Below are 14,894 nucleotides of genomic sequence, written 5' to 3' on the forward strand. Positions count from 1 at the left end.
CTTGGCTGCTAATTCTTCTGCTGCGATAACTGAGGGCGGGCGGGGTCTAAGAGGTGAAGGGGCTCGGCGGACATTTTGGCCGATGTGGTTGACATTTTTAACTTGGGGTTTGTGCTGAAATAAAACGAAATTATTGGACATGATGGATACACTACCATAGTTAAAAGTAAGGATATCTAAGTTTCAAGGGAATAACTAATTGTTGTTACATGTATATCTTGAATGTCTAAAGTTGTATCATTGTTCCGAGAGCACAACAGTTGTCTCTCACGAGGAAGAAACAAGGAAGAGGGCTTGACGAACCCCTTGCAGGGTAATAAGCAACTTTTCTGCCTAATAATGCCTGAAGCTCCAAACAAATACACGTATATTCACTCTTTCATATCCATAAGTGATCATTTGGTAATTAGAATTCTCCTCACAATATTTTCATACACTACCAAACAGACAGATTATCCCTGGAGGTAATAATATATAATGCTAACTTCATTGAGGTAACTAACGAAAACATGTATTGTGTTCAGGGAGGAAAGTTTGATTCTGATATTATGCCAGTGAAAGGGAGAACTAAAGAAGCATTAGTTTCTAAAGAAACTGTGGGGCTGCATCCTTTAACCCTTTAACTCTCATGAGTGACCAAGACAGAATTTCTCCTTACAATATCAATACAATATCAACCAGATAAGTGATGAGAATAAAGAAAAGTATCAATTTAGGGATAATTAGTTGATTCAATACTAAATTCTCTGAAATAACATCACAAGAATTGTATGGTTGACAGTAAGGAGAATTACAAATTTGATCTGGGAGTTGAAGGGTTAGGGGTATAAGTGGATAGTTTGGTTTTATCACCTGAGTTGTTAACCCTTAAACTCCCAGAAGTGATCAACATGAAACTTCTCCCCATAATATCCTTACTTTATCCAGCAAACAGGTAATGAGAATATTCAAACTAATTAGGTAGAAGTTGTTATCTTGATCTAACACCAAGTTCTCATAATTAATTTACATGGAAATGTGTAGCAAGTAGAGGGGAGAATTAACAATCAGATCTCTTTAGTTAAAGGGTTAATGTAAATTGGTCACTGTAAAAAGTTTGGAAAACCGATATTTTGAGCAAAGGGCTTAGACACCAGCTTTAGAAACTCTGAATTATGTTGTAAACACAGATGTAGAACTTACCTCTTTAGCTATGGTTGCTTTGGGAACAGTCAGTTTCATTTCACGAGGTACCACTGGTTCACAAGAAATTGGGCGGTCCTTGACTGGGGGACCATTCCTTGAGCCAGCTCGCAGAAATGTGGCAGAGTTGGAACGCTTTAGAGGCGGTGGGGCTGCCTAAACCAGAAATAAAAGAAAAGAAACAAATACAAATATGACAGAACTGTTGATAAAAGCTACCAGCCAATCAAAACTTCTGGCTGGTCTGCCATCTTTGGTGGGCTACTTTCACCTTGTTTGACCCCAAGTGCTGATTATAAACAATAGAGTTATTAAAATACCATGGAAAAAGTTCTTGCAGCAGCCATTTCCCAATTTTTAGCGGAATTGAATGCTTAATTTTACTAGTAATGGATTTAGGCAAAAGACATGATCCTCACAAGGGGGAGGAAAGTAAGAAAAGAACATTTCCATTGCAGAAAAGCCTGAAAAAATTCAGGCTATGAATCCTGCCTCCCAGATACTAGTTGGGCACCATTACCAAATAAGTTACAAAGCGACATGTTGGGAGTGGAACAAATATTGGTGAGTTTGTTTGGGCTCAGTTAACATCTATGGGTAGATAATGTTATTCAATGGTAAGATAATTGTTACCAAAACATACTGCAATATCTAACATATAGAGATCTATTCAATGGATAACTTTATCAACCTTTTGAACAGACCAAGAGGTGGCACCCTTCCATGAATTGCTATATATAGCTACCTTGGGAATTTAAAGTTGATTAATACTTTTTGTTCTACTTGCTGTACTTTTACTTTCTACTTCATCTGTACTATTGATTTTTGTTTTATTCCTCACAGCTCTCTTTTCCAAGTTAGGTACATGCTGATGCCTCTTAAAAATCTATTGACCCTATAACTTCCATAAGAGACTAAGATGTAATTTCTGCTTACAATAAATTACAGTATAATATCAAGCAGACAAGTGATGAGAGTAAAGAAAATAACAATTGGGGGATTATCAGTTGATCCAATACCAAATTCTCTAAAGTAACATCATAAGAATTGTATGACAGGCAGTAACGAGAAAATTTCTAAAAATGTCTAAAGAGATCTTGGGGATTGAAAGAATTAAAACCTCATGTGGATATGCCTATGGTATCAACAAGCCATTCATTCAAAAAAGGTTCAAACCATAAAACCATGAAGCAATATTCTACACACCTTAATTTCTAGGGCCACCTTGGATTCAACAGAATCAAACTTTCCTGGTTTATAAACAGCCTTCACTGGTTCACTTGGGGTAGACCCTCGCTGTTTTTCACGATTTGCTTTCTGTATTTCTTTAATTCGATGGACATTTTCTTTTGCAAAATTCTTGTTTTGCACTGAAGCTAAGAACAGAGATGAAAGTATGCATTTATAAAAGATCAAACAATTCAGAGCACCTGTAAATTTTTCAATAACACATCAGAAACATGACATGTGCTAATCGAAAGCTTGTAATTCTGTAGTATTTTTCGATCTATTATCAGCCAAAAATTTGTTAGGGCCTGAATACTAGGACACAATGTCCAAGAACTCACTTTTGCCACAAACGATTGTCAGAAGCACGAAGCACATCAGGAAATAACTAAACTGATTCACAAGCGTTCACTGAATATTGTAATAAACACTACAGGCAAGAGCTGCATTAATCATCAAAGAAAGCAGGAAACTAAGATAGATGACTACTTTTCTGCACACAATAAAGTTTTGCTTGGGCATGAATTTACACTGGTTTATATGTGGAGGTGATACTTAAACGAGTCTATGCTAATCACACCTTTAAACTGGCGTGATTAATGAAATTATTGTAAGCTTAAAATTCACCTGGTCTTGATCCGACGGAGTAAGGTCTTGCCGAAGGATTAAACAACTGCGCTAGGGTTCCCTGGTTTTTTATCGCATTTGAAAGTGCTTCAGGCTTTACTCTAGCCTTTGGTAGCCTTTCAGCGTACACTGGACTGTATCGATCTTCGTTTGTAGGTCTTCTTGTATCAAAACCTGGATCTGTAGGTATCGTCCAAGTCGATAACATAGTTCTCGAAAACTCGACTTCCTTTCTTTCTGTGTCTAATATCAATCATCAGCACGCTGATCACGAAAGATCATCGCTTCATTTCGATGTGTCATTGCTTTGTTTCCGTTTTAAAATCTTTTTACGAGAGATCGCGATGAATTTAACAAGATTTTTGCGGCCCTAAGACAATACAAGATCACTTCCTTCAGCTATTTTCCGTTGGTATGCTAAACAACTCTAAAGCATTCCCAGAATGCTGCGAAACGTTGCCATGTGACCGCTGTTCATAGAGATTACTGTCTCGTACACTTATCCCCAGTGCCCCCTCATTGGTGAACAAGCAGGATGGCCGATGGTTTGTCACTGCTGAATTTAAAGACCTTTTCGTGCCAGTTTTTGTTTCTTTCTTTCCTCTAGATCTAGAACCACACGACTCAGTTCGAAATCTTTTCTTCAAAAAAGGAATATCGAGAGGTGTTTTTGAAGATGTCCCTCAACTGATTAAAAAAGGGATTAAAGTTAGATATTGACTAGAAAAATTAGAGTTCGGTTCCGTCAAATTTTAATGTTTTATTTCAAGCCTCTTCAAGGTGCGAAATGATTTACATTTTTCCCTAAAGTACACGTGTATAATGCATAAAGCTCCATTCCACCTCCTTATACTCGACATTTCATGCACCGACACGTGTACGCAGTTTTACTAGAAGCTAGACGGCGGCCGGCACAATACGCGCCGACCTAAGAGACAAGATTACCGTCGGCGCCCGCAGACTGAACGCCGCGTGCCACAGTCGGCTGAAACCAGTGCCGCGGCCGAACGCAGCTTTTCGCGCTTTATAGAAGGACGGGAATGTCTGATTACTTATCGCTGATCGTTTCTTTCGAGTTAGTAATGGTGAAGTAATTTAACAGGAAAAAATCATAATTGTTAGCTTTTTATCGTACGTGACGGGGTTTGTCATCCTATGTGGACCCAAAATCCAGTCCTCTTATCTGAAATCAACAGTGCTGTGGGGTAGTTAAAACTGTTATAGCAAGGAGCTAGTTTTTCTTTCAGAGCCTTCTTTTATCTTTGCGAACGCTTTGAATCCGCCGTTATGTTTTAGTTCGGTAGAGTGTTCGGATCAATGCCTGTAACCCAACAACAGTCAACTGATATCCAGTCAGGTTTTCTTGTTGGGTTACGGAAGTGGTAAGTGCGCGGTTGCTCCGATTGATCACATGCAGCATTCGGGGTACAACAGTCGCCATTCTTTCTGCATGCTTCGGGAATGGAATAAAGGAAAAAAATCAAATAGAAGAGGAAATTGAAAAAAATAATTAAATAAAAGGTAAAAAATAGTAAAAACAACTAAATTATCATTATTAGCAACTCTCGCGAAAGCGATCCTTAAGGAGGTGTTATTTTTTATATTTTATCAAACTTTATTCGTGCTTTTAAAAACAGTGATATCATTTACAATACATGTCACTGTGGCCGTATTAAATAAGTAAGTGATTTTGGATTTACGTGCACGTGCTGATGTAATTAATCCAGCGGAAGTCATAGGCTTGTTTTGTTTCACTCATTTAGTTACCGAGTGGCAATTTCTTGCTTTCTTACTTATCTATGATTTCAATTTGCTTATTTCCTCATGCAATTCACTTCCTACGACAGGAAGTCATTTAGACCAAATGGGTCGGGATTCAAAAAGGACCACCACAAAAACCGAGCTTCAGTTGTAATCAGAGTATTTCCTCATTCTTTGGAGTTAAGACTGCATTTGCGGCGGAATTCTTGTCCTCGAATATGTAACCATTTGTTGGCCACTAAAGAGGAAAGGAGGAAAAACATCGCTTTTAGACAACCAAAACATATTTTGATCGGAATTATATACCCAGATTAACATAGAGTCTTTAAGAATCACAAGGAAGACCATGTTGTCCAAGAACTGAGTGTTACTGGATAGGAGTGGACTGAGAAGATTTGAGGGGTGAACGTGGGAGGAGGGGGTAGGGGTGGGGGTGAGTTTTTTTGGGTGAGCTGAAAGTGGTGAGTGGGTTTCACCCTCAGGTTCTGACCTCTTTGAATAAATCTCGCTGTGCACTTTGGGGAAGATTAGGGAACAGTTAAAAGGAAGTTCGGCTGGGATAATGATAATCATTTTCTCATACTTTCAGACAATTTTATGCGTTTACCTGTCACTTGTCTCTTTTTCAAACTATTTCTTTAGAACAGTTCTTTGAAACCGGCCGTCATTTACAAGAAGCCCAAACTACTTGGAACCGCTTACAGACTTAAAACCACCCAATCTAGAATTAGGTACCTGACACCAGTGCCCCTAAAGACTCACCCCATTTATTTCCACAGAGGACTGGACAAGCTGCATGCTCCGTTTCATAATCTCCCTCTCCTGATCGTTTAAGATTGTACCAAAACGCTGCGTCTCCCTATAAGCCAACAGGTACAAATTACTTGCAAAGAGATGAAAGATTTCTTTTAAGGATAAAATTGTCGTTCGTGTTTAATTCCTCACCATTGTCGGGCTGATATAAGTCTTCGCTCGCGTAAAAACTGTGTAACCTCCCCTGCTGACGTCATTCAACTGCATTTCAAGAAAGTTGAAAAGGAAAAAAGGATGAAAATAAGGCCAGGAAGCTTAATATTCTTACGTTAGAAGTCATTGAAATCCTTCTTCTTCGTCTAGAAAAGATCAGTAGTGTAGCGTTCAAAATGTCGACGACTCGTTCAACAGTTGTTCATGCATATGAGATACGCAATTTAAGGTAATACTGAAAAATAAGGTGACGGAGAACGTGAATTTCATTTTGAAATAAGAATAGATTCTTACATAAATGAGCACAGTAGCGACGCGATTTCCATTCGGTGACAAGTCCAAAGGCGAACCTGGATCCTGGAGAAAAAAATAGTGTTCATTTTGAGAATCTTCTTGTACCTTAACCCCCTGAAGACCTTTGTAGTCTAGTGTCGAAATGTCTAGACTCTCTTCCACTTTAGGCTGTACGAGAAAAAACTTCTCTTTTTTATTTGTTATTAAATATTATGGTGATCAGTACTTACTCCAAAGTCATGATGAAATTCGTACTGTCCTGCCATTCCGTAATTTGCAATCTAAATGAATAAAACGAAGCATATCATTATCTACAATCGCGTAGAAGGTCGACATGTATAAGGAATAAGTCGGTCAAAGTGTCGTGTTCTTAACGACTAAAACTACACGAGGCAGGTTGCTTCATTCAACTTCTTTACTCAACTCCCTACTTACAGGATATACTTACAATAATATAGAAATCTCGCCAAGCTCTGCGTTATTGACAAACTTCCTTCAGCGTGTGTTTTATTCCATTTTGTTTCATAAAATCTGCGAATTCTCGCGAAGTAAACTGTGGACTATTGTCGCTCACTAATTGCATCGGTACACCGTATCGAGCAAACATATTTCTCAGTTTCTCGATCGTTGACTCACTGGTCACGCCAGGCATTATTTCCACTTCTAGCCATTTGGAGTGACTATCGACCACTACAAGAAACATCTTATTCACGAATGGACCGGCGAAATCGATGTGAATTCTCTGCCAGGGCGTGTCTGGCCAATCCCACAGATGCAGTGGTGCGATTTGCGATTTGATTGGCAATCGCGAACAACGGAAGCGATTGATTGATCTAATTTTAGCCACCAAACATGGAGTCATGCGAGTGACTTCATTCGCACAATAGTCCATTTTACAGTTGTGTGCTTGGTTGCCAAGCCTTTGTACAGGAATGAGGCTAAGGGTGACCTTGTTATGATACAAACCTTGCTGCTTTTCAAATGCAAATTACTTTGTTATCATGCAAACTAGATACTGGTCTCTATCACAACAAGGTCACCTTCAGCCTCATTCCAAATCAAAGGCTTGGCAACTAAGTACACAACTGTAAAATGGCCTATTCCAGGATGCCCTTCATGCAACTCCTGCAAAACTCGTTCTCGCAACGAACCCGGAATTATAACACGAATTCCCCACAACAAACAACCGTCTGCTACAGTGAGTTCATTCCGTCTCTGATAATACGTTTGAATAGTCGGATTTCCGTCATCGGCCCATCCTGTCATTGTATACTCAACTACTCCGGACAACACAGGATCCGCACGTGTAGCCTTTCGAATCTGACCCGCGGTTAATGGCAAAGATCCAATTTGTAAGGAATTTATCAACTAAACTTCATCGAATTCCTCTGATTTGCTTCCAACGGGCAACGGCAATCGGCTTAAACAGTCTGCGTTCGCGTGTTTCAGCGTTGAACGATACTCGATCTCGTACTGATATGCCGACAACAAGATTGCCCATCTCTGCAGTCTCGCGGCAGCTAGAGTTGGAATACCGCTTTTCGGACCTAGCAACGTCACTAAAGGCTTGTGATCGGTTACCAACAAAAATTTGCGTCCGTATAGATATTGATGAAATTTCCTAATTCCAGAGATTATACTAAGGGCTTCTTTCTCGATTTGCGCATAATTTCTCTCACTCTTGTTCAACGTGCGCGAAGCGAATGCGATTGGTTTCTCTTCGCCGTTCGGAAACACGTGTGAAATTACCGCTCCTACACCATATTGCGATGCGTCAGTATCTTAAGAAGCAAATTATTCTGATAATGTACCAAAACTGGGGCTTTCGCTAATTTCTCTTTAAGCTTTGCGAATGCGTCCTCTTCCGATTTCGACCACTTCCATTTAATCCCGTCATGCAATAGTTCATTCAATGGATGCGTTACCATTGAATAATTGCTTATGAATTTTGAATAGTAGTTAACCATCCCAAGAAATGATCGAAGTTGCTACTGATTTTCAGGAGCTGGCGCGTCACGAATTACCTGAACTTCCTTCTCAATCGCGTGCAACCCGCTTGCATCGACTCCTTATCCTAGATACTCAACTGATGGTTGCATGAATTTACATTTGCTTAGCTTCAATCTTAAGCCTGCGTTTTTCAGCCTAGTCAACACCTCGTTGAGATTACTTATGTGCTCTTGATCGTTTTTGCCTGATATTAAAATATCATCCACTCGGCAAACGATCATTGGTATTGCTTGCAATACTTGCTCAATCTTAGACTGGAAAATTGCACTCGCGCTGGAAACGCCAAAAGGTAGTCCAGTAGGTCTATATAGTCCCTTCTGGGTATTGATTGTTACAAACTCCCTCGAGTTTTCTTCCAGCAATATTTGCTGATAGGCGCGCGATAAATCTAGCTTCGTAAAATTTTCTCCGCCGCTCAAAGCAACGAATAACTCCTCTGGATTTGGAAGCGGATGTTGGTCTACCTCCAAAGTCGAGTTAACTGTCACTTTGTAGTCCCCACAAATCCTTACGCCCCCATCTGGTTTCACTACGGGCACTATGGGCGCTGCCCAGTTAGAGAAACGAACTTTCTCTAACACTCCCATATTCTCTAGTCGATCAAGCTCTTGCTCAATAACCCCCTTAATTGCATGTGGCACTGGTCTAGACTTATGAAATTTGGGTACAGCTCCGGGTTTAACAAACAATTGAGCCTTTGCGCCCTTCAGTGTTCCCAGTTCATCCTTTAATACTTACACAAACCTAAGTACAATACAACACAAACCTAAGTACAATACTAACACAAACCTAAGTACAATACTAACACAAACCTAAGTACAATACAACACAAACCTATGTACAATACTAACACAAACCTAAGTACAATACTAACACAAACCTATGTACAATACTAACACAAACCTAAGTACAATACAACACAAACCTAAGTACAATACTAACATAAACCTAAGTACAATACTAACACAAACCTAAGTACAATACTAACACAAACCTAAGTACAATACTAACACAAACCTAAGTACAATACTAACACAAACCTAAGTACAATACTAACACAAACCTAAGTACAATACTAACACAAACCTAAGTACAATACTAACACAAACCTAAGTACAATACAACACAAACCTAAGTACCAATCTTCAAATATATATATCAAGTTAATCATCAGAGAAATCGGAAATTGATATTTTTCGTCGAGTTTCTCGGGATATCCCTACTAATTAGACACCTAATTTTATCTTGCGAACAGTTTTCAGGGGGTTCGTATCTCTCACATAACACTGGGGTTGATACCTGTAATGGTTCCGCTGTGTCCATTTCCAGACCTGTTGCGGCACCAATTCTTCTATTAACTGTTGCAACGACTTCATCGTCCCAACTTTCCAGCCAAGCACTGTTATTACAAAAAACATTGGACTTTATCAGGAGCCCATCGCTTCCTGACTTTATATAACTCCGCTAGTTCTTTCTGCCTGAGAGACTTCCAGATCGGCTTCAATAAGTGATCACAAGAGATCATGAATTGTTCATATTTGTTTGATGAGCAATGAGGTTTTCCCTGTTAAATCGTACTTCTCGAATCTAAGAACTTAACCTGAGCGCACAGAAGCCTTTTAAATGGATAACGGTCGATTTAGCATCCGATATTTAAACGATTCTTATTGATGATCATTGTCGTTGTGTGACAAAGATCAGACTACGTGATGTAAGTCATTTCCTCATTCAGAAATGGCTACCTTTTGCTTACTCTATAATCCGCGTTTTCTAGCTTTCCTGTTTGTCTGTTAAACACAGTGGCTCTTTCAAGCTGCAAATTTAAGGGTAACAAGTAATTTGTGAGTCACCTATGTATAAAGGAGAGATGACTGTGTTACTTCACCCGATCATTTGGAGTAGTTTGCAACTGTGTATTTGTATCAATCAAAGGCTGTATTGATTTATCTGCATTCAAATTTATTACTTTTATCAGATTTTCACATCTCAATCCGGCGATAAACCGGTATAATATTGTATAAAAAGAATGATGTAGCAATAGAACTACTCTTACGTAACGTACCTTGGGTGTGGCTATCTCTTTGATTCTTTCAGCTTCTTTCGTACTTAAAAGATTTCTGAAGATTAACAACTCAGGCTTGCGCCAAACCATTTCCACTTTGATTGGTCTAAGTACGAGTAATGGACTCTTCTTTCCGTGATACCAGCATTGAAAATCTCCTTGAGGAGTATTCTAAGTTAAGAAACGACACAATCTAAGGAGGAGTGCCTAGAGACGTTCAAGCAAAGGTGTTTAACATCTAAGAGGAGATTTGTTTTTCCAAAGAAACCGCCTTACGTTTAAAAAAATTATGGCGAAAAATATTCCTACTGGCCTACTTCCCATCACGTATAGCCTCAGTGATGTTGACCCGGCAGCTTAGATGTGATGAAGAGAGATATAGAGTAAATTCCGAGTGTGTCTAAAAAAAACTTTCTAATTCTGCGACATAAACCCAAAATGACAGGTACCTGACTTGTATCACCCCTGCACAAAGTCGCGTACTTCCCAGTTTTGAAAGTCTTCGTGTTGATTTCTTCCTCTTCTGCCTTTATTTGGTCATGTGTATCACGTGTTCCTTGTTCCACCATCTCCCTGTAGTGCATGACATTTTCTTTCGCCTGTTTGTTATGAGGAACTAAGCGAAAATGCGTGAAAGATTTAAAAATGAAAATAGTAATAAAAAAATTCACTCGTGAGCTCCAAAATTGTTCAAGACTTACCAAATTGCAGTATTTCCAAGGTAAGATTGAGGGCTCGCTCGGGATTTCCTTTCTGTATAAAAATAAATAAACAAAAAAACCAAACATCAATTTAGTTTCTTTGTAGTCGAATTTCTTAGGTGAGGTCAGATATTAACAGGTTGATACAGATGGTCTGGGTACATAACCACAACACGTACGTTTCCTGTTTTTCTGCAACCATCTCTCCCAAATAAACAACAATTTAAAGGTATTCCTGGAAGAGATGTTTTAAAAACAAATACTCTGAAATGCAAAAGGAATCTCTTTGGACCTCTTAGCAGTCAAAAACCTAAAAACAAGGTTGAGAGTGCTAAAGTGAAAACTGACTGTAGGTTATACTTTTCGCTCCTTTTCAGTAAGGGATCCGTTGCTATCTATCGCCTGCGGGGGGGAGGGGGGGGAGATTTTTGGGGATCAGATGGATTACAGAGGGAACGATGGAAGAAGCAGTGGTCGCCAACAGAGTAAAAAAAGCGGGGTATGAAAAAATTTTCTGCCAATGAGGGGGGTGGGGTGGGGGGCATGAGGATATTGGGATCAGATAAATTTTATGATAAATCATCCAAAATTTCCTCTCTTTCCCCCCCCCCCCCCAAGGTGATGAATAATGATCAATTCCTTAAGTATATATATATATATATATAAGAGAAGATAACCGCTCTTGTTCTAACTCTTACGTAAAGCTTGATATCACCAAAATATTACAGAGAAAATGTTGAGTTAAATGAACTTACAACGTATTCGATCCATGCCAGGTATTCTAACACTTCAGTTCGATTCACTGCCCCATCATGTCTTCCTTCACGTATGAACGTTTCTGCTAATCTAAGCCAGTCTCTTGCCTGTGTGTATCGACCGGCTTGATACGCCACAGTTCCAAGATCGAAACAGTCTTCGGCTAAAAGCTTTGGAGCGGCTCCGCAACCTAGAAGATGATACATGAAAGAAAACCTGGTGTGATAAAATGCTGCTGAACCGTAGCAGAATCGATGGTGAATCGTGCAGAGGAGAGAGAGTAAAACCCTTAAAACTTTTATATGCTTCCCGGGACCCATCCTTATCAGGGTGTGGCTTGAGGCGACTTCAGGCATTGCTGCCCCACCTGCAACGATGGGATCTTAGTCCATCGAGACCCCATCCAACCTTCCCTCCGGCAAGTCACTAAGGTTCCTTGCCAGTTCTCCAGTACTTTATACTATTTACATGTATGTGGAGAGAGTTTAGTGTCTTGCTCAAGAACACAAAAAAATGAAATTCTGCTGAAGTTCGACGGAGTCAGAGCACTAAGTATCAGTTCACCTGGTCTCTTGGAGAAAACACAAAAGTAGATCGATGTCAATAACTGAATAACTGTGTACCCCTTACCCAAAACAGTCAACTGATAACAAATAACGGTTGATGTCGTGTTAGGGGGAGGGGTAAGTGCGCAGTGGCTAAGATACTGACATTGATCCCCAAAATCAATTCATTAATTTGTGAAAGGCCTCTACGTCGCTCACCTATTATGTTATTATCAGCCATGTCAACTGCAGATATATTATAGGTATCTTGGAGCCGAAACATAGCCGCCATGGCACCCAGAAGATCTTCCTTGTGAGTTGGAAACTGCCATTTGTTTGACTTTAGTAGATGTTGTAAATCTGTGGTAGAGATGTGATAGGTCAAAGCTTTGCTACTTCAGTCGCAAGTTGCACTCATGGATTCTAGCGATCTTCAAACTGGTCACTACATTTATTGAGATGGTGACGTAATTCTCCTTAACCCAATGACAGAGTGCGCTGAGTAAACGTCGTCAGTCGCCGCCCTTCTACTCTCATTGGTTCATTTCATTTCCGCATTGATTTGCTTTACATTGATGGATAAGACTGAATTTTCACGGCAGGATATCGGCTTTGAACAACAAATATTCAAAGCTGATAACTATCAGACCGCAACTAAAAACTTATTAATAAAAAAACGCCGAAATCTGATCTGATAAATGATGGTCTTGTCAAGAAAACAAAAAGTCTCTTACAAACGCTTTAAACGATTCAGAATATTTTTTCTGATTGCTTTAATTATATCGTTGAAGTTTTCTGATTTGTCCGCCGCGTGCTTGTATCATGATTTGTATTTATTGTTTGTTAGTATAAACAATGCGACCGCAGCTCTTCCTGCTAAAATCAGAGACGGAGAGAAATGAAAATTTGCAATTCCTTTTCAGTTGAAATTCAGGTTAGTCCCGTTTGGTCATGACGACCTAAATCTAATCCAAAACTACCAACCCAAACAATGTTTTCCCGTTGACACTTAACAGAGAAGCAATTAGGTCTTATCGTGTAATGATTATCCTTACCGCTGGAATAGTCCTTCTCTAAAAAATTTCCAAGCTCCTTCCATCCGTTCGCAAATCTTTTGATCACAGCATAAGATGTCGCAGGATTCTCGAGAGATTTTGGTCCTTCTAATTGAACTTGATTCATGGCTTCCTTGACACTTTTAGAAAATTGCTTTACTTTTTCCAATCGACTCTTCTCTAACTCGACAAATCTCTCCAGGCTTTGACCTAACTTCATCTCCAAATCGACGATTTGTTTCATTTGCGCTATAGAAGCAAAGCTATCTCCGTTGGCAAAGAATTTTCGACGATACAGACTGTGAAATTGCGATAGTATAAAAATTATAAACCAGCATCGAGTGTCCATTTTCTCCTCGCTGAGTCACTGAAATCTTCAGTTAGTGCAATACATGTGACCTGTGAGATTGCACTCGCCAATTTCGCGAGGATAAGTTTTCAAATTATTAATTATTTATTGGGTGAAATTTTCTGTGTCACACTTGAAAGACTTGGAAGCAGATGTGAACGATCGCTTTGAGCAGGAATTTTTTTGGCCCCCTAAAAATTGCTCGATAATTTGGCTTTTCTCTAGGAACAATAAGGAAGAAATGAGTATTTCGTTTCATTTCTCGTCATGTTTATCCGTTTCTCCCGTTTCTTCCACCGTGTATTCGTAGCTTCCTGAAAAGAATCTCAGTGAATTCTTTAACAGGTGTCAGACCGGTCTTCCAATTGTTTAGGAAGGAGAGAGGAATCTGGACACGAGCAAGATTTTGAAGGTTTTGTGGAACTTTCTCGCCGGAGACATTTAACATTCAAGCTGTTTAAAGACACTATAAGGAAGATTTATTCAACTAATGGTATTATTCAGCTGAGTAAACCGCGCACAGATATGTTTTTCAGTTTGAGATTTTTTGCTGTTAGAAGACGGGTGGAAATGTCCGAGGGAAACCTGAGGCGAGCAGTACAAAACCTGAAGAAGAAAGCTGTGGTGTCGCAAAATGCTTTCTTTTTCAAAATTATTATTGTTTTTTTTCTGTCTTATTTTTTCTTGGCGAAATTAGTTTCCTTCTTTCAAAGCTCCACGTCAGTCAAACGGTCTGCTATTTTGCAAAGACAAAAGAAATTTTCTGCAGCTGGAATGATTACCACAGCCGACCAAAGGCGTCCTACCAGATCTTTAAACTACATTTGCAAATCAAGATAAATATATTTTGGAAAAGCTTATTGGACACTGTGCATTGCGCATTTCAGACTTTTCAAATTTTTAAAATAAATCGGCTACTTTTATTTTGATTAAAACTCTACAAATTTAAGGATTTGATTTCCCAATAAGTCTATCGGCGACTTAACGAAACCCACGTTAGAAATTTCGAAAACACTTTTCATGAACATGGAAATTATCAACTTGATACTGAAACGTGCGTTTTGTCAGGCGCTCTAACTGACTCTGAGGACTTAACGAGATCAATTATTGATTGTTTGCTAATGAAAGAAACGTTGTGTTATTTTGGCAGGTTTGCTGCTCCGTGGTCACGCCAGTAAGAAGAAAATAAAATTTCGGTAATAGATCTCGGGGTAGTTTTTGATGAAAATTGAAACATTTCGAGCACAATCCATGATGATCAGACTAATTTAAATTAAGTTGACCGTAAGTCAACGGGCTGATGTAAGTTCAGCGGTTTTGTCGAGTTAAGTGGTGTTTGTTTATTTTGACACATAGATC

General features: G+C 39.2%; 2 protein-coding genes across 2 annotated transcripts in view; both read right to left on the reverse strand.

Annotated features, from left to right (window-relative positions):
* The window catches only part of LOC113667662 (enkurin domain-containing protein 1), a 6,850-nt gene extending 3,364 nt beyond the window's left edge, over window positions 1–3,486 (reverse strand). Inside the window, exons 1-4 of the mRNA XM_027183524.2 lie at window positions 3,037–3,486; window positions 2,389–2,558; window positions 1,183–1,338; window positions 1–114 (exon numbers count right to left, since the gene is read on the reverse strand). The exon at window positions 1–114 is cut by the window's left edge and continues 47 nt beyond it. Coding sequence (XP_027039325.2) covers window positions 1–114; window positions 1,183–1,338; window positions 2,389–2,558; window positions 3,037–3,244 — 648 coding nt within the window. The 5' untranslated portion in view covers window positions 3,245–3,486. The remainder of the gene's footprint in view (window positions 115–1,182; window positions 1,339–2,388; window positions 2,559–3,036) is intronic.
* Window positions 3,487–4,630: 1,144 nt separating this feature from the next.
* Window positions 4,631–13,908, reverse strand: LOC113667709 (prolyl 4-hydroxylase subunit alpha-1). Its single transcript, XM_027183566.2, has 13 exons — window positions 13,187–13,908; window positions 12,351–12,491; window positions 11,586–11,776; window positions 10,831–10,882; window positions 10,579–10,745; window positions 10,130–10,300; window positions 9,810–9,880; window positions 9,367–9,466; window positions 6,288–6,338; window positions 6,058–6,120; window positions 5,743–5,811; window positions 5,560–5,656; window positions 4,631–5,035 (listed from the first exon to the last, which is right to left on the reverse strand). Exons 1-13 carry the CDS (start codon window positions 13,533–13,535, stop codon window positions 4,965–4,967), a joined length of 1,593 nt encoding a protein of 530 aa, XP_027039367.2. The 5' UTR covers window positions 13,536–13,908; the 3' UTR covers window positions 4,631–4,964.
* Window positions 13,909–14,894: the final 986 nt, after the last annotated feature.

Source organism: Pocillopora damicornis, chromosome 1 (assembly GCF_964200805.1).
Source record: "Pocillopora damicornis chromosome 1, jaPocDami1.2, whole genome shotgun sequence".
Lineage (NCBI taxonomy): Eukaryota > Metazoa > Cnidaria > Anthozoa > Scleractinia > Pocilloporidae > Pocillopora > Pocillopora damicornis.